Source organism: Saccostrea echinata, unplaced genomic scaffold (genome assembly GCF_033153115.1).
Source record: "Saccostrea echinata isolate AGI-Se365-2 ecotype Australia unplaced genomic scaffold, CSIRO_AGI_Sech_v1 ptg000009l, whole genome shotgun sequence".
NCBI lineage: Eukaryota > Metazoa > Mollusca > Bivalvia > Ostreida > Ostreidae > Saccostrea > Saccostrea echinata.
This window is the reverse complement of record NW_026889758.1, coordinates 15,139,508-15,162,500: the sequence shown is the minus strand read 5'-3', so window position 1 is coordinate 15,162,500 and position 22,993 is coordinate 15,139,508. Positions and strand designations below refer to the sequence as shown.

At 32.8% G+C, this 22,993-nt stretch overlaps 2 protein-coding genes across 13 annotated transcripts in view; one reads left to right on the top strand and one right to left on the bottom strand.

Annotated features, from left to right (window-relative positions):
- Positions 1 to 14,683, top strand: part of LOC133181848 (calpain-B-like) — a 38,579-nt gene extending 23,896 nt beyond the window's left edge. For all 12 annotated transcript variants that reach the window (XM_061316474.1, XM_061316484.1, XM_061316477.1 and 9 more), the window contains 7 exons: positions 1,305 to 1,440; positions 4,370 to 4,428; positions 5,010 to 5,078; positions 10,860 to 10,938; positions 12,684 to 12,800; positions 13,249 to 13,307; positions 13,524 to 14,683. In XM_061316474.1, coding sequence (XP_061172458.1) covers positions 1,305 to 1,440; positions 4,370 to 4,428; positions 5,010 to 5,078; positions 10,860 to 10,938; positions 12,684 to 12,800; positions 13,249 to 13,307; positions 13,524 to 13,550 — 546 coding nt within the window. In that variant the 3' untranslated portion in view covers positions 13,551 to 14,683. The remainder of the gene's footprint in view (positions 1 to 1,304; positions 1,441 to 4,369; positions 4,429 to 5,009; positions 5,079 to 10,859; positions 10,939 to 12,683; positions 12,801 to 13,248; positions 13,308 to 13,523) is intronic.
- Positions 14,684 to 15,267: 584 nt separating this feature from the next.
- LOC133181868 (coiled-coil domain-containing protein 97-like) lies at positions 15,268 to 22,970 on the bottom strand. The gene is made up of 5 exons (XM_061316506.1): positions 22,916 to 22,970; positions 18,773 to 19,435; positions 18,613 to 18,649; positions 15,882 to 16,005; positions 15,268 to 15,658 (listed from the first exon to the last, which is right to left on the bottom strand). Exons 2-5 carry the CDS (start codon positions 19,373 to 19,375, stop codon positions 15,442 to 15,444), a joined length of 981 nt encoding a protein of 326 aa, XP_061172490.1. The 5' UTR covers positions 19,376 to 19,435; positions 22,916 to 22,970; the 3' UTR covers positions 15,268 to 15,441.
- Between the last annotated feature and the right edge of the window lie 23 nt (positions 22,971 to 22,993).

Below are 22,993 nucleotides of genomic sequence, written 5' to 3'. Positions count from 1 at the left end.
GAGAAAGTGTTTCTAAAATGATTGGCACAATAATCCAGCCGAAAAACTTTATATTTACTCCTAACAGCTGAAATCAATGACCAAACCAAGTTGTGTCGATATTGATAATTTTCATTTTTATTAAGTATGGAAGACTGCTCATTTGTGCAACAACAACAATTGTAAGATCTTTGAAAATTGATATGACTTGAAATAAACACATCTGTACAGTGTACTAATGTTACTTAAGCATGGCTGACTTTGCCCTGTGTTATATCATATATATCATATGTTAGTCATTGGACAATTTTAATCTTTTGACGTCTATTTTTTCATGTGATGTATGTTGCATAAAGTATATGCATTTAATGTCTTGTTCTGAATGCATTTATCTCTTGTTAATGTGTTGGTTGAGATTTCATGTTTGAGTTACAAAAATAATTTGTCTTCGAATACATTTCTTTTCCTTTATAATTTGGTATTTAAAGCCATATATGATGTATTTTTGATAAGTTCAAATAAGAAAAATTAAAAACATCTTTCTATTTGTTTTATTACTTTATATAAAGATAATACATTTCTATAAATTACACAATTTATTAATCAAAGATATCAAAAATTTAAAACAACTGATTTATTTACTGACTCCACATTTGAATAATAGACAAATTTAAAGTCAATTTAACTATATAAACATGAGGTTATTCAAGTTCAAAATCGGTGAAAATTTTATTTTGAACGTAAATAACATATGTATATCTACACTCAATCTCGTATTATTATTTTTTTAGCCCAGATACACCATATATAGCTTTAACATTTTAAGTTCAAAATTTATTTTATCTAATTACAATGTAGTTCTATTTTAAAAAGTAAAACCAGTGAAATTTAGATCTAATAGAGTAGAATTTTTATTTTTCACTAATATTTTTTGTTCAAAACTTTCTGAACTTAATGTACATAAGATAATAGCATTATAAAGCAGTGCTGAGTTGACTTCATTGATTTAACAATTGCAGCAATAATTGTGATGCATTAATATTGTATGTTTCCCCATTTAATATGACAGGACAATGTGTGAGAATTATTTTTTATATAAACTTTTCCTATCATGTACCTTTCAACCTTTGCCTTTTTGGTTAATTTGTGTAACAAACAAAATGGACTCATTACAAATATTTCTGCTATTGTTGAACCAGTGAGGCCATTCCGCACTGCCATGACACAGTAAGCTGTATTAACCTCTTATGTTGGCTTATACTGTGCAGTGTCTTTTGAATGAGAGATGACAGAAATTGAAATATGCCCTTTCTATTTTTAACCAGGAAATCCCACCCCCAACAGATGAGGAACAAGAGCAGGAACAGGCGCTGAAGAGCAGCTTCCGTCGTGTCGCTGGGGAGGACCTGGAAATTGATGCCTATGAACTGAGGGACATCTTAAATGCCGTGTTTACTAGAGGTAATTCTAAAGTCATTCCTAGGAAAAATTGTTAGAATTCTGTGATTCTTGTTTACCAAGCAGGGATCCTTCTATCTGACTAATTTCTATACACTCTAAAGAGTTGTTATTTTTACACTGATCAGAATTTTGTGTCTTTTTAAGTAAAAGATTCCAAGCATTACCATTTAACATGTTGATTAGAATCATTATGTACTTTTGAAGTATTAGATATTGTTATAAATACATGTATGTACTGAATTAACAATAATTAAATTCCTACAAAGAGGGAAATGTTGGTAAGACTATGCACTATAGGATCACTTAAACAAAATATAAGTGTTAATATAATGGTACACTATAACACTGATGTAAAAGTGTAAACATGCTGCAAAATATAAGAATGCTTGTATACATGTAATTGTTAAACTTGCATGAAATTATTCTTGCATGGTCTATTATTGCACAAAACGTAGTAAGAATAAAATGAGAGCTTTTTTGTAGGAGGTATGTTAGCTGCAATAATGTAGCCCTCTCCGATTTTTTTAATCTGATATTTTCTGGAGAGGCAAAAAAAAAAAAAAAAAAAAAAAAAAAAAAAAAGGGGAGAGGGCTACATTATTGCAGCTAGAGGTATGTGTATTCTAGACATATGTTTAAATTACAGAAAACAGAGATAACAACCAAAAAAACAAATCCCTTACCTGAGACAGAGCCTTAAGAAATAGGGAAAACCAGAATCTTGCTAACATTAAATGATACATGTGTCAGTAATTCTATAATATCTGGACCAATACAAGGAATAAAACATGAAAAATAGCCAGTTGGACAACATAATTTAGTAAAGGACATTTCATTAAGTTGTGTCTATATTGATAAAAACAAAGAAACATCCACAAATCTAGCATCATTACCATTGTAAAGTAATTTCAGTACAGTGATGTGGTCATAAATAGTACTTATTTTAAACAAGATGTGTTTGTGAAACATTGATGTTCCTGTATGGCAACTTATAGCATAACTTATAACATAAGGAGTTTATATCTCTCAGTTGATTCAATACGCCAGAGCATGCTCTATGTATGAACAATTTCTAAAACGAGGTAAGTTATTGACAAACAAGTTGATGAAACAAGAATATCAGCAGTCTCGTTTAAAGTCATCATTTCGTAAGTTCTATGGTCAATACAATGACCTAGTCTGCAAATATAATCTATCATTAAGTCAAATGCTGACTGACTTTTTTGCATACTAATTGTTAGGCCATTATTTACACACAATTGTCGACGGATTTGTCCGTCATTTCCCGATCATGACAAGGAGCACACGACGGGTGTGACCGGTTGGCAGGGGATACTCACTCTTCCATGGCACCTGATCCCACCTCTGATGTCTTAGAGGTCTGTGTTTGCTCTTCGCCTATTTGGTGATGTTTAATGGACTTTTGAGCTCGAATACTATTCATTATCTCCACATATTTCATAGCAAAGGTTAAACTTTCTCAAATGCAAATCAAATATGTTGGTACCCAAAGTAAAGTCTTGTACCGAGGAATATACCTGTGAAATATGGAAGCCCTAGCAGCAACCATTGAAAAGATATGGAAAAGGTTAAAGTTTTTCAAAAGTAAGTCAAACATCAAGGTCAAGGTCAAAATTAATGGTGCCCAAGGAAAGGCCTTCTCACAAGAAATACGCATGTGAAATATGAAAGCCCTAGCACCAACCCTTTAAAAGATATGGCCATGGTTAAATTTTTTTCAAAAGTAGGTCAAACTCCAAAGTCACGGTCAAAGGGTTAAAGTTGTTGGTATCCTAAGTAAGGTCTTGTCAAAAGGATTCCATATGTTAAGTATGAAAGCCTAGAAGCAACTGTTCGAAAGAAATGGCCATGGTTAAAGTTTTCCAAAAGTAGGTCAGACTCCAAGGTCAAGGTTAATGGGCTATAATTGTTAAAGTTTTTGTAGACAAACAGACAGTCAGACGGACAGGGCAAAAACTATATACCCCCGAGTCTTCGATACGGGGGCATAAAAATAGGATTCATTTATCATTGAAATAATTAACCAGAAGTTGCCTCCTAATAATTTTTGAAATCTGGCACAAATCTGGTATCAACAAATATGGTATCAAGTTAAAATTCCGGGGGAAATTGTTACAGAAGTTAGTGAAAAGGAAAGTTATTTCTAGCAAATAAGTTTTAATTCTAGCAAGAAATAGATAATCTCAGTTTTTAATATGTTGACTTAAAAGTATTGAGTAGTTTGTTCTCAAAACAAGGAAGTTTTTTACCTCAACTATGAGACCTTTCTTGGACTACCTACCATTATGGAAGTTCAACTTTTAAGAGACAACAAATTTGTTTAATTCATTTTTTTTTTTAAAGAAAGTAATTATTTTAATCATCCGACATGAAACTAGAATCAATAGAGGTACGTAATCTTCCTTTAAAAGAAATAAAATTATATATAAATGTTACAGAGCATAAGTGTGTGCTAAAACTATTCAATGGTTATAGAATACAGAAGCAAAAATTCACTTGCATGATAACACATCTGACACAATGGAACTGTAACTTGCATATTTGCATGCTAAATACAAAAAAATTAGCAAAAGCACTTGTATGTGAATTTAGTTTGTGGAATGATAATGTAAATAAGATTAGAAACTGAAATGATTAAAAAAAAAAAAAACCCAATGAAACTCTCATCTTTTTGATTGTCCATATTTTATGTTATCTCTATCAATTAAGTAATATTTCCATCTTTCTTTTTACTGGCATGCTAAAAAAAATCTGCTAACAAAATTTTGATAATGAAGACTTGTAGATGTTATTGGTAGATGTCCTTAAATGTTGCTAGAGTGTAAAAGCATGAATATATGAGTGATTGCCTGAATACTTTACAGATTTAGAGTAAGTTTGATGATTGACACATACTTGATCTTTGTAGAGTTTTCCTTCGATGGCTTCTCCTTGGAGACATGCAGAAGTATGGTAGCCATGCACGATGTATCCTTTCCAATTAAGTTTACACATTTTATATAAAAATTGAAAATCATAACAAGATTGAATTTTGTTCCTTAAATAGCAAATGATTATTTACTTTGCAATAAGAATGAATTTTTTTATATATGTTTATATCATACTTTTTTTATGATACTGAATTTCTAGGTGAAAAAATATGTAGATCAGCAGGCTAAAAATTGTTTGTTTGCCCTCTCCTAACCAACTGGCTAAAAATGGTCTGACTCAAAACTTTTTTTTAACCTCCAGGAAATGATATTTTTTTTTATTTTCATTCTAGATTTTTCTCATCCAATCAACAATTATTTCAATTTTGTCTGAAAATATTTTGAAAATTCAGGATTGATATTGAAATTTTCGGGGGGGGGGGGGGGGGGGGGGGTCCCCACCTACCTACCAACCCAAGGAGAGGACAAACATTATTTTAAAGATGGCCTCATTTTATATCTTAATATATATATATAAGCAGGTATAGGAAATTTTGAGGAACATTAAAATGCAACATTTTCAACTTCTCCTTTAGCACTGTCTGCTTATTGTTAATTAAGAACTTTAACTAAAGAAAGGGTGATCTCTCAGGAAAGTTAGGATTTGATGAATTCAAAGTTTTGTGGGCTGACTTAAGAAGATGGAAGGTAAGATTTAAACTTTCTGGGTGATTATTGTCAAGGCAACCAGGTTAGGGATAGTTCAGATAGGAATGAAATTCTCTATTTCTCTTTCCCACTTAAGGCAAATTATGAGAGAATACATACTAAAAGCTCTTGTTTGGCACAACGGCTTGGCCAAGATCATGTGCCCATTTCCAACTAAATCATGTTATATAGAAGTAACTCTTTATAGTTACATCTAATCTAAATGTCTTTTATTGCATTGCAAAGATCAGAAGGAGAGCTTTCCATTGGTATATAATATCATATATTTAGTATCTGCATTTTTGAAAAAAACAACAGAATAAAGTCAAAAATTTGTAATTTTTGAAGCGTTATGCTGTTGCACTTGATTTTTTACATTTTAAATAATGGTTAATTAAAATTATTTTGAATGAAACATTCCAAAATAAATATGCTTTATTATAGAGAAATCATTCTGGTTAAGTTTATTTTTTACAGAAAAGAAAAAGGATAAAAATTGTGGAAATTATGAATAAATATGTGCAGATATACCTTTGTTATATAATTTAAGATTTTTCAATGTTTGAATAAATGCATAATTCCTAGCAAAAAAGAGCAAATAAAATGGGTTTAAAATTTTTTATTTTACTTAAGAAAAAAAGTAATGAGAAAAATATATTGGTTAAATTGTAAAATGTGTGCGCATTTTGTATTTTATTTTCCATAGTGGTCTAATATTGTGTATAGTCCGTAGCCCCATATTTCATTATAGTTTGTGTTCAACAAAAGAATGTAGAATTAATCATGCTCTTGTTTAATATTTTCACAGTTACCAGTAAAGTGAAAAACAGTAATGAATAGCTTTTGCGACAACACTAAAAGAAGTTATAGAAGAATGATTGGTGTCCGTAGCCCTGTATAGTCCGTAGCCCTAATATAATAACTTCCAGAAAAAATCATATACATTATTGATACAATAACTACAATATAAAAATATGTTTATTCGAACAAATGCAATGTTTTTAAATACAAATACCACAGTAATAAAAGTTAAAATGTCTGAAAATTAATATTTTTCAACTAAAGGCTTGCTTCTGTAGTCTTTTCTGTTATGTTTGTGGTCACAACATATTTCTAAATATACATGATAAAGTTTTCCTTCTTGTGATACATACTATCAGTCTATTTAGAATAATTAGCATTGGAATATTTTTAAAAGAATATTTAGCCACACAAATCCTACTTACAAAAGGGGCTGCGGACTCTACAAATAAACTTAGCAAATATACAAACCATATAACCGTACTTCTGTATTAGCAAGAGATTTTTTTCCTACTTCTATCTACTGCAAAATGGGGCTTCAATGGTTTATTAGTTCTCATCGACCCGTCTTAACATCCCATTGTGGGATTTGTGGGATTTGATCCCAAAACATAAGATCAACTCCTTACTTTAAAATTTAGTACAAAGTGAGACCTACACTCTTATAATTGTGCCACCCAATCTACTTGTCACTGAATTGTTCATTTAAAAAAAATTATTCATTCTTTATGGATAAATATTGTACTTTTTGTGTTTCATACTTCAAATGGTCAATCATGTTTTGTAATTTTTTTTTTTTGAATTACACCATATGATTATGATAAATCATATACTGATACACCTTTTGAATGACCATCTTGAGTTATATGCATTACATTAAATCAAAAAAAAAAATATGAAGCAATATTGTCCATAACCCCCCCCCCCCCCCCCCCAAAAAAAAAATCATGCCCTGATTTCATTACATGCAGCTCCTGTTGCTTTTATTCATTGCAGTTTGAACACCAATAATGCTTTAATTAGTTGAACTGGATTTTCATTTGGCATTGAAAGTACATAGTACATTAAACAATTGATTTTTTAAGTATGGTATTATAAATACTCAAACTAAGTGGCGTGAACTGTTATGGAAAACAAATTAATAAAAAAAAAATTTACCCAAATTTTAATTATACAATTATATTTTCTTTAAGTTGATTGTCAACAATAGAGATGTTTAACAGACGTGCTCAGATGAAATTCATCCTTCTTAAATGCTAAATTGAAGCTCATTCTTGGTTTTTTAGATGGTTTTAAACAATATTTTGTTATCAAAACACCAATTACATGTAATTCTGACATGTATTATTTTGTTTTGACAATTTATATTTTACTCATATTGTGAATTTATATAAAGTTTTTGTTTTATTTTGTTAAATTTCACAGGATTTGGTATAAATTGATTTAATATCCAAATGAAAGGATTTATTAAACAAGTGTGAACTCCAAGAAGATAATTTTAACAAATATTTACTGATACAAGCAACTTTTTTTCTATGGTCTCTCATTAAATGAAAATACTATATGTATAGTCCGTAGCCCAAGGTCTCAAAATAGTCAATCAAAAAATATTTAACACAGTTTTTCTCTGAGTGTTACCAAATAGGTTTGAAATTTTCATCCCCATATACAGTATCTATAGAAAAATTGAAAGTACTTTAATGTATTTTTATTTCAAATGTCCAAATATTAAGAGTAGAAAAACACTCAAACATTAACAAATTTACCCATGTCCTTTATATACTGTAACATTTAAATGGAAATGAATTATGTGACTTTTTTTGCTCAGACAATACTTTATGAAGAGTTTGTATTAGAATTATACTTTTTCGTTCAGTTGAATATGATAAAGGTAAATGTTATGCCTGAATATGTATAGTCCGTAGCCCACTTGGGTCTCTGCTATAGTAAGAGTGAAATCTTTTTAACCGCTTGACAGAAATGGACAGAAATTTCATACAATCTGCCAAAAGGATGTAGTGTTACATAGAACATACTTGTAATACATTTCATTTGACTTCATTTTTTTGTTAATCTGCAACCAACATGGGCACCTGATCTTGGCCAAGCCGACAAAGGTTACAGTACTAGTATTACCAGAGGGTTTGCCTTGACTTGGCTAAGGTCACAGGACACTGAAGTGTTAGATTTTTATATATACTACATGTAGTACATGTACCTATGTTTTACATACATGTACCTATGTTTAGGTCACCTGAGTTTACTCAGGTGACCTATTGCTATCTGTTTTCGTCCGTCGGCGTGCGTCGTCCGTCGTGCGTTAACATTTGAACATTTTCAGCTTCTTCTCTGGAACCACTGAACCAATTTCAACCAAATTTGGCACATAGCATCTATATGTGAAGGGGAGTAAAAATTGTGAAATTCATGACCCCTACCCCCCTGGGGCCTGAGGGGTGGGGCTAAAACCATCAGAATTAATGCAATCTTTAAAAATCTTCTTCTTTACTCCTGGGCATCAAGCAGGCAAACTGTTGGCATGAATGTAATAAGCATTGAGCCCTCTACCTAAATTGTGAAATTTATGGCCCCAGGGTCAGGGGTTCTGGTGCTAGGGTGGGGCTCTGTTGAATATGTAGTGAAAAGCATTATTCTTAAAAAATCTTCTCCTCTGCTCTTCGGTATTTAGGAAACAAACAATATGCATAGTTATGATGAAGAAAGGTGTCTCTTCTAAAATTGTGAATTTCATGGCCCCTGGGTCAGGGGTTCTGGTGTTAGGGCAGGTATCTAATGATTATATAGTGAAAATGCATTAATTATTCAAAAATCTTCTCCTCTGCTCCTGGGTACTAAGCCAATGAACTAAGTACATAGTTATGATGAGAAAGAGTGCCTCTTCCAAAATTGTGAATTTCGTGGCCCAAGGGTCAGGGGTTCTGGTGTTAGGGTGGGGCTCTGTTGAATATATAGTGATAATGCATTATTTCTTTAAAAAGCTTCTTCTGTGCTCTTGGATATTATGAAAACAAAATGAATACATAGTTATGATGATGAAAGGTGCCTCTTCCAAAATTGTGAATTTCATGGCCCCAGGGTCAGGGGTTCTGGTGTTAGGGCAGCGTTCTGTTGAATATACATGTATAGTGAAAATGCATTATTTCTTTTAAAAATCTTCTCTGATCCAGGGCAAACAAACTGAAGGCATAGTTATGATGAATAAGGGTGCCTATTCCTATGTTGTGAATTTCATGGCCCCCTGGTCAGGGGTTCTGGTTTTAGGGCGGGGCTCTAATGATTACATAGTAAAAATGCAATAATTCTTTGACAATCTTCTCCTTTTCTCCTGGGTAATAAGCCGATGAACTAAGAGTATAGTTATGATATGTAAGGGTGCCTGTTCCAATATTGTGAAATTCATGGCCCCTAGGTCAGGGGTTCTGGGGTTAGGGTGGGGCTCTGTTGAATATATAGTGATAATTAATGCATTATTTCTTTAAAAATCTTTTTCTTTGATCCTGGGTATTTAACAAACAAACTGATGCATAGTTATGATGAGTAAAGGTGCCTCTTCCAAAATTATGAATTTCATGGCCCCTGGGTCAGGGGTTCTGGTGTTAGGGTGGGGCTCTAATGATTACATAGTAAAAATGCAATAATTCTTTGAAAATCTTCTTCTTTTCTCCTGGGTATTAAGCTGATGAACTAAGAGTATTGTTATGATATGTAAGGATGCCTCTTCCAAAATTGTGAATTTTATGGCCCCTTCATCATGGTTCTGGTGTTAGGGCAGGGCTCTAATGATTACATAGTGAAAATGCATTAATTCATTGATAATCCTCTGCTCTCTTTCTGGGTATTAAGTAAGCTTACTCAGTGTAAAATTATGATGAGCAAGTGTGCCTCTTTCGAAATTGTGAATTTCATGGCCTCTGGTTTAAAACATGAATCCATTGTGGCGAAGTTGTTGCATGATACTCAGGTGACCTATAAGGCCCGTGGGCCTCTTGTTTATATATACTATACAAATGTGCATTGTACATATGTTTTATATATACTAGTACATGTACATATGTTTCGTACATGAACCAGTTACTCTTGGAAAAGGTAAAATCTGGGTTAAGTGGCAAAATTCTGGTAAAATGACAGGGGTTTTAGAAATAGATGCTGTCCTTGGGATATAGTACCACAGGTACAGTAACTGTTCTGACATTGTTTTAATATTGATCAAATAACAAAAAAATTGTGTCCCGTTATAAGCATACGGCATATTATACCTCTGCTCTGAAGGAGGGGGGGGGGTATACTATTTTACCCTTGTGTGTCTAGCTGTCTGTGTGTAGGTCTGTCTGTCCCTAACAAATTTTCATTGCAGTTTCCACAGCAACTACTCTTCACAGATGCTTGAAATTTTAGCAAACTCTTTGTTTTGGCATGCCATATGGTGGGATTCATTTTTTACAAATCCAATGTCAACTACCTGTTTATTCATGTGTCTGTCTGTACCAAATTTCTGTCACAGTTTTCTCAGCAACTACTCAAGGCAGATGCTTGAAATTTTACCACACTCTTTTTGAGGCATGCCATATGGTAGGATTCATTTTTGTATGAATCTGATGTCAGTGTACTGTTTATCCCTGCATCTGTCAATACCAAATTTCCATTTCAGTTTTCTCAGCGACTACTCAATGCAGATGCTTGAAATTTTAGCAACAGCAACTGCTGTTTTTGCATGCCATATGGTGGTATTCATTTTTGTATGAATCCGATGTCAACTTCTTGTTTATCCATGCATCTGTCCGTACCAAATTTCTGTCACAACTGAACTTGTGTATATTCACATGATAGCGTATATTCACGTCAGAGCGAGGGTATTACTAGTGAGCATTGACTCGCAGACTTCTTGTGGGATCAGAAATAAAAATATTGTGTTCATTAGGCCAGTTACATGTAAATGTTTTAAAATTTGTTTAATTGTAGGGAGTATTTAAGGAGTACGACAGAGACAAGAGTGGCAAACTAAGTTCCTACGAGCTGAGATCTGCTCTACATGCCAGTGGTTTGTATCCTATATAATGGAAATTAATGGCATCCTCAATAATAGTCTTCTTCCGATATTTTGTTGTCTCAGGAAACAAATGTGACCTAAACTGAAGGCAATTAGTTGAGTTCATAAGCAACTGATGGCCCTTATCTGAATCAAATTTTCACAAAGGACAAGCTTTTAAATGGACAATGAAAATGAAGCATCTATGTATGCAAAATTTTATAATGATGTAATAATGATGTAAATAGCAGTTAAACATTTAGTCTGCATGTGGTATATTTTGATGAAATTAAAATATAGCATTTCATTGAACATTCCTCTGTTGTGGATTTGCCACACCTCTAGAGGATGTTCAAGATGAGCTGCGTTATCTGAGATTATCAATTACTAGTACGCCTGATATTTGATTGGTTACCTCTGTTTTTCCTCCATTTTTACTATAGTTTATGAGTAACAGAACATTTACCTTTGTTTTTTCTGTTTTTTCTATTTTTTACCAGGTTTCTATGTTTATTAGGGCCCCGGCAAGGATTTGCGGGTGCCCTATAGTAATCTGTCTGTCTGTCTGTCCATCTGTCATTCTTCCGTCCACAAATTTTCTGTTTTTTTCTAATAACTTTTTTTAGGGTTGACCAATTAAGTTCAAATTTGGTATGTTGGTTGAATAGGCAGTAAGACATATTCTGATGCTAAGTTCGGTCCTCTGTGTCATCCAGTTTGGAGCTGGGGTGGTGGGGTAGATTCCTTAACTTTATATAAGAGTGAATGGGCAAAGAGAGATAACTGGTAAGAATGTTCCTATTGTAAACTATGAAAGGCTGCAATGAGTCTCTTGGGATTAACTAACTTTCCTCTTGAGGAAAATCTAAAGCATTTATCTTTATCTGTCACATTGAGATTAACACCTCTGTCTGCAAAGTTTGTTTTGAAGTTAAGGTCAATTCTGAATGATGTTTACATTCTCTGATATGTAGATTTAAATAATGTTCATACTTTATTTTGGTAAAATACACAATGAGTTATTTATGATTTTATTGAATTCTAAAAGCAAGATATAGATAAATTATCTTTTTTATAATAATTTTATTTTTTTTCCTTTTTTCTTTCTTTTTTCTGCCTTATGTAAATTCAAGAATACTATTTATTTTAACAGGTAATCAGACAATAACCTCATTCTATCATTGCTGAAAAAGTTCTTATTGTAAACTTAGAAGAAAAGGTTGAGAGAGCAGTATAATTAATCCCCTGGGATTGATTATCTTGCTGGTTGCAGAAAATTTTATATGGTTATGTTTCTGTCACTTTGAGGTTAATTAACACCTTTGTCTGCAACTGATGTTTGTTTGGAAGTTAAGGTCAAGCCTGGGTGATATTTGCATTCACTGAAGGCTGGCATTTTAGAAAACACATGCTTCATTCTTCTTTAAATATACATTTAATTGAGTTATTATAGATATGATGTTTTTTCTGCCTTATGTAAATACAAGGAAACTATTTACAGGTTGTTGGACATTTAGCAGTTGCTGTTGCTTATTCTTCTTTATATATTTTTAAATTTTTGTAATCAAGTAAAATTCTCATCCCCTAAGCTGCACCCTTATATTTCTACCCCTCGGCGGGGCCCTTGCTGACTGGTCAGATTTCTAGTTTACCTCTGTTTTGACTAGGTTTCCGTCTGAGTAACAGAACATCTACCTTTTTATCTGTTTTATCTCCATTTTTTATCAGGTTTCTATATTTACCTCTGTTTTGACTAGGTTTCCGTCTGAGTAACAGAACATTTAGTGCTCTGGTAATGAGGTACAGCAGCAAGGACGGCCAGGTGGAGTTTGGAGACTTCATTCTCTGTGCCATCAGAATGAAGACCATGCTTGGTAAGGGAATGTATCAAAGGACACTTTCATTTTGTTGAGAATTAGTTAAGACATGGGAGATTTCAAGTTTTAGAATATATTTATTTTTCTTAATAAATAGAAACACTTCATTAATTTAAAACACATTTTCCTCTTTTTGGTGCATTAACATGACATATATTTACTGTAAACCAATTATTATTCGCGAAATCTTTTTATTCGCAATTCTTCAGTGTGGAATCCATCCACAACTTCCAATTTTTGCGACCGAGGCAACAATCAACATAAACACATGGGTGAATAATTGGCTTGCGATAAGATTTATTCGGAAGTAAAAGAAGGTCTTGAAACTCGCAGAAATTTCTCAATTGCGAATAAAAGTTGGTTTACAGTATGTATTTCTACTGTCCGCAAAAGCCAATAATTTACGATTAGTCTGAAAATTTGACTTATGTTTATGTATTTCTAGCCTCTTTCAAGAACATTGATGTGGACAACTCTGGGCATGCTGCCTTTGATCTGGATGGAGTAAGTGAACCTAGAATTCATTCAAAAAATATTTTCTGTTTAATTTAATTGTATTGATGGACTAAGAAAAATTGGTCCTGGAAAATATATATCTAGTAATATTAAAACCAGACATTTACTGTTGCAGTCACACATGATTTCAGTTTAATTCACATTTTATGATGCAAAAAAGATTTTTACAAGTTTGTAAAACAAGCCACTGTATTTTATTTTCAGTTTATCCAGACCGTGATGTATTCATAAACCTGTTGGCTACTACTGCTTTTGACTAGGAGAGCTTCCAGATTTAGGAAAGCTTCCAGATTTTTGACTGTTGAAGAGATTTCTTCACAAGAACAAACATTAATAATTAGGAATATATCTACATTTGTAGATCAATTTATTGGGATATTGAATTGTTTCTTATTCACCTAGTAAACTGTTTGTAAAGACTTTTTAGCTATGCATGGCTCCTTGTTTTTGTTAGTCCTGCATTACGTAATGGTTGGATACTTTTGTAGATGTTTACACATTAGCAGCTGAGCAGTGCAATAACTGTTGATACCTCGAGAATGTTGTTAGTGTGTGGAATCTCTTCTGTGTGTACAGTATCAGATATTAATATATATACAAATCTGACATATCTTTTCCTTCCTTTAATGTTTTAAAACAAAATTAATATATACTCAATAGTTTGTTTTGTGGAGGTTTTTTTCTTAATATTTACACAAATGTACATTTTTCTGATCTTCAGTTTTATTTTCCACATCTGTAAATACATGTATTTACATTTTATTAAAAAACAACACAACATATACGATATTTATACATATAGAAGTATTTTTTTATTCTTTAGTAATGTTTTTTTTGTGCATCTCTGCTTCTTGTTTTCTAATTAATAATTAACAAGTACCCTGTAAATATGTGTCAAGAGGCTCTTTTTTTTAGAGAGTGGTGACATTCAACAGGTGTACAGCATTTAAACAAATTTATGGCATTAATTTTTTCTGGTGCTCATGACCATATTTGCCTTCTAAGATATTTAATCATTCTATATATGATCTGAAAGTGTCAGGAATGTTGTTTTATATCACTTGTTTAATGATAAACCCCAGTTCAAAGCTTTTTTTTTACTCTTATATGCTTCACACATTTAATTTTTACACCCACAATTTGATTATTATATCTTTTGATCCTACTTTGTAGATATAGGTGTTGTAATAAGTACATGTACTTATTTTATTATATACATACAATGTTGTCTCTCTATTGAGGACATTTGGTTTTTCTGCTGGTTGGCCCCAGGCCGTGTTTGATGGGCAACAACTGTTCATAAGTTCTTATACTGTAGAATATATTATTGGATATAGAATAAAACCAAATGTCGAAAGTATAAATCTTTTGTGTACATTATTTTTATGGTACATAGCTTATGCCAAACATTAAAGGAATTTTCCAGCGACAAGCACTGGCCTTGAATGGTGTACTGATTAGGGTACTGGCATAATCTCTCCTTGCTTTTTCTCCTGGGGAAAATGGAGTGTGAACACATGGGGACAAAATGAAGAAGCGCAATTGCTCAGGGTGACAACACAAGGAAGTACCATCAAGACTGCTGAGCATATATGCAAGGGAATGCAGGGGATGGGGCAGCAATGCTAATGCACACCCTTAAAGAAAAGGAAGCAAAAAAGTGCAAGAGCAATGATGTGAGGGTGACAAGATGAGCATCACCCACATTATGCAGTGTCACCCTTGCTTCCTTTATTTTCATTACTTGTGTTCCCTTACCCCAAAGGTAAGGAAGGGAGGGTGCAAGTAGCCCTCTTAGTTTATCACTTTTAAGGCTGTATGGTCTGTGAAATCTTGCTTCAAACGAGTTAAATTATGGTACATATAAGTGTTACCTCTGAACAAGGTCACAAAGTGTGATCCCAAATGTACAGTCAAAAGCAACCCTTATACATACAATAGTCACAAATTCTTATCATTAATAGTTTATTTAGGTTAAAATAAACATGTAGATCATCATACAAACCTCTCAAAACTACCACATTACACTTTCACTGATGTCTTGTCAACTCGGTACAAGGAATATTCTGTAAGCAGATTTTATGAAATAATGAATTAAATAAATTTTCATAACAGTTCAGCATCATGTAGCTGTAGAATTGTCCACTTCCACATTGGTCATTTCTGAGTCATCCTGTACATTGTCACAGGGACTGTCCTCCAAACACATGGCCTCAGTTTGTCTGTCTATCTGTCCTTCCAACCCTCCATTGTCATCTTCCTCCGTGTTAAAGTACTTCTCTTCTTCATCACGATCAAGAAGGTCAAGGTCATCATAATCAGCATTGTAGTCCACCGAGCTTAGTAAAGAAAAATTTTACTGTAGTCTTTAGTTTCAAAAAAGCAATTTTCTCACTTTTAATTAGATATTTGGATATGGACACAAGAATGTTATATGAGGGTTAAAATTAAGTCTTCTTTAAATTTACATTAAACAGAATGCAGAAGTCCAGACAATAGAAGAACATGTAAAATACATGTAATGGAGAAAGATGGTGTTTTGTTGATCTTAGATTGACTGACCTGTAATCAAAATGTCTGTCCTCTCCAGCCATAAACCTTTCCTTCATGATCCGAGTAAATTCCGCTCGCAAATCCTGTCTCTTCTCCTCGGATACCTCTTCTGGGTCATCCTCGATTTCTTCCTCTGAATAAAAGAATTTAGTAATACAGTGCTGTATGCAGAGTGCAATTAATTGTCTCATTTAATTTAGACATCCTTCCCCTCTCTCTTAGCCTTTTTCTGCCCAAACTGTACCACTTAAAATAATAAAATAACAGTAGGTATTACTTTGACAAATCTTAAAAATGTATATACAAGGGTGTTGGCAAAGGGGCGGCGTTGGTCACCTCAATAGTTTTGCCAAAAAAGGAAAGAAAGAAAATAAAAAAATATTTAATTTGTAACAGCTTTATCTGCTCATTGGAGCAGCGATCTGTAGTCAATGGATCGGCAAAGTGTGTACACAGATGCAAAAATGGATATACCTGCATGTAACACCTGGTGTGTTCAAATAGTAAACAGAGCTTAAGTATCCTTCATCACTGTAATTGCAGGTTTGTTTATTGTCTACTTAATGGGTCGACTGATTTTCGAGCTTTCATGATTCAAAATTTCAAGTCACTGAACAATTATCAAAAAAAATATATTAAAATGTTTAAGGAATCACTGTCTAGTTAGTAGAGTATGCCAGGGCATCAACGATAGTTGGAAACGTGGGATAATTTGTATAACGGGCATAATACACATTCATGATATATTGTCACCACTACCTCCCCATTTTACTGGTTTTTATTTTATTATTAACATATCCTCAATCCTTCAATTATACAAAATCTTAGGTTAATGCTTACAAACAAATAATTAAATGATTGGCTTGATAATAATAAACTAGTTTCTTTCTAATCATTATGTAAATTTGGAATTTTTTGATCTATGTTTACAAAATGAATTTTTAACCACCCTTCTTAGGTCTATTCAGCTATGAAACCCACATTTATTATATTTCAATCTTTGTTGTTTGATCAATAATAAAGAAAAAGAAGGTGTGTGTCATTAAGTAAGTTCTCTCTTGTTGGGAAGAGATAATTGCCCTTCAGATCACAGCTTTAAATTGCAATCAAAACAAATCAACTCCTCTAAAGAGATATTCATTCCATGATTTAGAAGACAAAGCCAATGGAGATAATTATTTCAATTTAAAATGCTCCGCTAGCTTTAGAAAAGAAAAACTTTCAATTTGATTATTATTTTAACATCTAAACAGATTTTTATGAAAGAATTTTCTATCTGTACAATTCTATTTATGAAGTAAAATTGTTCAACATAAATAGCAATTTAGGATGTTCAGGTTACCTTCAAAGAAAATATTTAATTTGAGGGGTTACAGTTGCGACTCATTTTACTCTATTAAAATACTCACTTTTAATCAAATATCATAAGCCATGTAATTTGTGTACAATCATGTAGGTTTTGTGTGGTGGAAACTGCATCAAACTGATCTCGGATAGTTCTTTAAGAGATTCTTATTGTTTTGTAAATAAATGTTATTATTTAAAACACAGTGATAAACAATGCCTATAACATATTTCTTGTACTGTTTGTGCAGAGGCTGAGCTTATATATACAAATAAATGATGTTCTGTATATTCATTGACAAGGATTATAAAAATTTTCAAAAAAATTAAAAATGTAATTTGTAATTTAATTAATTACTTTTGCAAAGTAATTGTAATTTAATTAATTACATGTCTTAGAAAGCCTGTAATTTAATTGTAATTTAATTGAAGAAAAAGTCAAAGTAATTGTAATTTAATTAATTACTTTTTAAAGTAATTGACCCCATCCCTGCTACTAACTAGACAGTGATTCCTTATATTTCCATTTCATTGTGAAATAAAATTGTAAATTTAGATTTTAAAAATGTAGACTAATAGATTTAAATTACACACAGTCCCCGCCCACTGACGTCAAACACAAAGACAGCCGCACGAGAATTACATGCATATTATGCCTTCTTAGCTCCTGACCTTTCGCTTGGCGAAATTTGCATTCCAGTGGAATGATCAAGAAATCAACTCTCCTAACTTTCAAAGAGTTATCAGAGAGAAAACAAATCAAAATGGAAATATTTGAGTATAATACTGAAAGCTAGGTTAAAAGCACTGTCTAAAACAACTTGAGATCATTTTTATTAATACTACTGTTACACAACTTTCTGCATTTCATTTTAAATCTAGGGATTAATAAGGATTAATCAACCTGTTAATTTAAATTTTTCTAGGCATATCTTTTTTATTTTGGAAGAAAACATAGAGTAATAAATTTTATAATTTTGATACAGTTACCATGGTTAACATCGTCATAAATGGTAACCATGTATAAGGTTTAAACCAAAAGAGGTTGCACAAACTCAGTTATTGATTCTACTTGCTGCAAGCACGCTAATATTCATTCATCTATGTGCTCTTATAAGTGCTAATGACGTGAAAAGTAGATTTAAAAAAGCACACACACACATAAAACAACTAAGTTTTTTTTAATCAAGTGGTGCCTTTAGGCCATTGACAAATGGAGAAAAAAATATCAAGATTTGAAAATTTGAATTGAAGTTAAAGCAGATAAATTAGGACCCACCCTTTTTGACCCAGTTCACCTCCCAATGTCAAATACTTGTTGAGGCCCCTGATACAAAGGAGACAGGCTTATACTACAGTAAACTTATACTTTCCTTATTAAATAAGACAACTGTACCTTCATCACTGGTATCCTCCTCTTCCACTTGACATTCCTACATCATTTGTCAGAAAAAATACAATATCATAAAGACATAATATAACATTCATTCACTTTTTTCCCTTTCTTTTTTTCAAAATTTTACAAATGTTTAATCCATAAATAATAGGTCTCCCACCTCTTTTTCTTTTTCCTTCTTATACAGTTCATTTTCCTCCATATTATCCATGTGTTTTAATAAAATGGTGGAGAATCGAAGGTCAGACTTGTCAATCATTTTCTGAGCCTCCTCCTCTGTTATAAACTGACCAATCAACTGTTCATAGAGATACGGATCCCTGTACTTCATCTCTTCTTCACTGAAGTATTCCCCATCGTGCTCCAACTTTTTCATCGCTTCATAGCGTCTGTTTTTCACTACATTTGTACAGAAATGTGCATTACAATTTTTCCTAATTTCTTGTAAATAAAAGTTAACTTCATAATCATCTTTCTTCTCACTGAAATAACTCATGTCCTCTAGTGACAGATGCTGCCAAAACCTGGCCAGAAATGTGTTATCTCCCTTCTTTAAGACTTCTTCTGCTATCTGTAGTTTCTCTGCCTTAGTGAGATCAGACTCGCCTAACTGCTGATGTTTAAAGTGAGCATTTGATTTAGCAACACGTTCCAGCATTCTCTCCTTAATGTTTCTCAAATCTGAATCAATTTCTGTATCCTCCATTTTGCTATCCTCTTTGTTTGGTTTCACTGATGAGGACTGATTGTGAAGATCCATCATGCTGGTGTTCAGAATTTTAAATAAAATGTGACAAACATCTTCTTAAATGTCATTTGTCTTCTGGAAATGAAAAAAATAAAACTACATTAGAAATATCAGGAAAAAAAAAATAACATAACAGCACTAAAAATAAAACCTTATTTTAGTTATATTAATACTTATGTTAAAACTGGTGGAAAAATGATAATACCAGTAAAATTCTAGATATATAAATGTCAAAATATTGAAAAGCATCAACTTTATTAGGGTTCAACTCAACTCTGACATTTTAACTACAGTGTTTGCAGTCTGTGTTCTTTTGTAATCTTCCTCGGTTACATGTAACTACTATTATTTACTAGGTTTGTTAACTACTTCTGAGTATTATTTACTAGGTTTGTTAACTACTACTGAGTATTATTTACTAGGTTTGTTAACTACTACTGAGGTTTGTTAACTACTACTGAGTATTATTTACTAGGTTTGTTAACTACTACTGAGTATTATTTACTAGGTTTGTTAGTGACTGTCTACTGAAACACATGTATATTGGGTTGATCAATCTCATAGATTTATAGGTTATTGATTGAATATCACGAAATATGCCCACCTAAGGAGGACCGAGCTTACAATATTCAGTCAATAACCCTTTTATTACATATTTTAATGCAAAAACATTTTTTCTTAGCATAGGAATAGATTTTCTCTGTATTTCTGCTCCCAAACATTCTTACAACATTGATAACAGATTTTTATGACATAAAATATATACATGTATGTGATGTCATTAAGAATGGAGAGATGAGAAAATATATTGTGATGTCACAATTGTAAATACAAAAGTAGTCCCCCAGGCATAACAGTGCACATGCAGACTTATATGGCTCTGTAAAAGCTCGGATTCTATCTATATAATTCAATGAGAAATATATCCAAATACGTTATTTAAGGTAATTAAGATATTGATCAACTTGATATACAGCTGAACTTCGGTATCTTGAACACTGATATCTCAAAAACCATGGATATGTAGAATTAATTTGGAAGTCCCAACACCTTTTTCTTTAAGTATTTTACCCTGAATATCTTGAATTTTTATCTCGCTCCCTTTGAGTTCGAGATAATGAGGTTTGACTGTATTTCTGTAGAAGTCACTGACAAACCTAATAAATGTTTTGTTTTGTCAAGGACAAGAAACAGTTAAATATCAATATTAATTAGAATTAAAGGATTTTCTCCTTTATTTGTCCTATTGTTGTTTACTGTGTGGCTGTAAGACAGGTTCGATTACCGGTGGCGAGACAGCTCAGTTTGTAGAGCACCTGACTAGAGATTCAGGGGGCACGGGTTTGAATCCTGGTCTGTTCCGCTTCATTTTTCTCCTCTCTCGTTACATTTGGTGCAGTGACCAGGATGTGACAGGTGAAAGACCCTTTAGGGAAGAGCCTGGGTTTGTGTCTTCGAGGGCCGAAGACCTTTAAGGAGGGAGGAATGTGGTGGTCAGACGGGTTTGGTCACCGGTGGCCAGAAAGCTCAGTTGGCAGAGCACCTGACTGGAGATTCATGGGGCCTGGGTTCGAATCCCAGTCTGGTCCACTGCATTTTCTCCTCTCTCATTAAAATTGAAAAGGAGCACTATCTCAAATTTAATTGCAGCATTCCAAATATGTAATGATTTGAATACAAGGCTTTCAAAACCTGCTGGTGCCCGGTGTTTTTTACCCAGCTGAAATCAGAATTGTTCCAGCCAAAAAATATTCACTGAAGAAAAATTCAATAACATTTTAATTTTAAAATTGCTTCTGCCATGTAACTCCTCTTCATGTAAAATACCACCTGTTTCAAATCTTTTTGAAAGCTCTGTGAATATATTGCTTTGTTTTAAAGCGACAAATATTGATAGCATAATTTTTTACTATAAAATATGGATAAAAAAACATTGTTTCATCCACCATGTTTTCGTCTATATAATTTGTTTCTCATCATCTAGTACATAAATATAGATGGCAGGCATGTGTCAGATGTCCATTTTCACATGACAATCATTCTAGTTTTATCGAGGTAAAACAAAAGTGCATTCTTTTTACCTTTACAAATGAAAAAAAAGTGCAATATAAATATTTCCTATACCCATTTTTCTGTAATTGTTTGCTAATGATCAATTTATTTATACTTGCTGACTATGAAAACCAACATATTACAGTCACCCTAAAATACTTTGATAAATATAAAGTCAAACACACATTTTCTCATCATTGTGACATTTCGCCAACATTTACAAGGTTGGAACCACTCAAACAAATGGGATATAATCATGATAATATACAGCTCACTTGAGCTACAAATTATGCTAGATGGGATATAAATTTACGATGCAAAAATAGGGGGTTGGGTGGTATTTAGCTTAAAATATTGTAAATCTGCATTAAATAAATTTAAATTAAAAAAAATAATAAAAAGCAACAGGTTTTGGTAAACAATTTCTCTGTATCTCATAGAAGATCCCTCTTGGGGATCAATCTTACAAACTGTATGTGCTGTAGGGTCATATAGAAAAACTTGCTTGCCGAAAGTAGTTGCATACTTTCATTTCCCAATGGTTTTGTGCTGTGCCCTTTTTGTAACCTTTTGTCCATACATTTCACAAGGGTGTACCCTAGGTACAAAAGCATCGGAACGACTTTACTTTACCGGTCCCCAGAAAAACGCGCTAAAATATAGTGTCGACGTAGGCGACTTCAGTATAATATGAGATCGCGTGAGCGATCGAAAAAAATAAAAAGTATGAGATTTCAAGCCTTTTTGACCCTAAAATCGAATTCTATGGTTAAAAGTTTAGTTTAAAACTTCGTTTTTAAACGAAGTTTTTAACCTCGTTCTCTGAAAAAAAAGAGTAATAAATATTGTTTATTCAGTGAAAAGGAGACAAAAAATAATTGTCAACGAAGCGCGTGCGGCGCATGCTTAGTGCCGTTTCTTTCGTACTTAGTCATATTTTTTTTTTCATGTAAACAAACCAACGAGATGTCGTTGAAGCTGAATTAAGATCTTGCAAAAAATACAGATGCAACTGAATTTCTTAATTAATCGAAAAGAACAAGACACTAACCCTAATATCTCGGATGGTATGCGAGGACTAACCCAAATCTCACAGGCGGATGCATATGGCTATGCTAGACTAACCCATGTGCGAGGACTAACCCAAGATGCGAGACTAACCCTAATAAGTCGAAAACTTTTGCAAGGACTAACCCTAATCTTTCAGGTGGGTGCAAGACTAACCCTAATCAGTCGAAAAATGTGCAAAACTATCCCTAATCAGTTGAGTGACGTAAATCTTACGTCATAGTGCAATGAGCGCGCGGATCTTGCGGATCTGGGGACCGGTAAAGTAAAGTCTACCCAAAGCATCACCTTAAAACGCAGTACAAATCTTTGCCATATTATACATACATGTTGAAGTTGATAAGCATTGTAGCTAGACTAAAAATAGACAAAACAAAATTTGCTGAGACTGTAAATCAAGGTCAAATTGTGTTAAATCTAAGACAGGAGATGTACCTCAAATCTTTAAATTTTCTCTCATGCTCATTCTATCTGTAGATAGAAAAAATAAAATGCGTAAAAAATCTCTTTTCG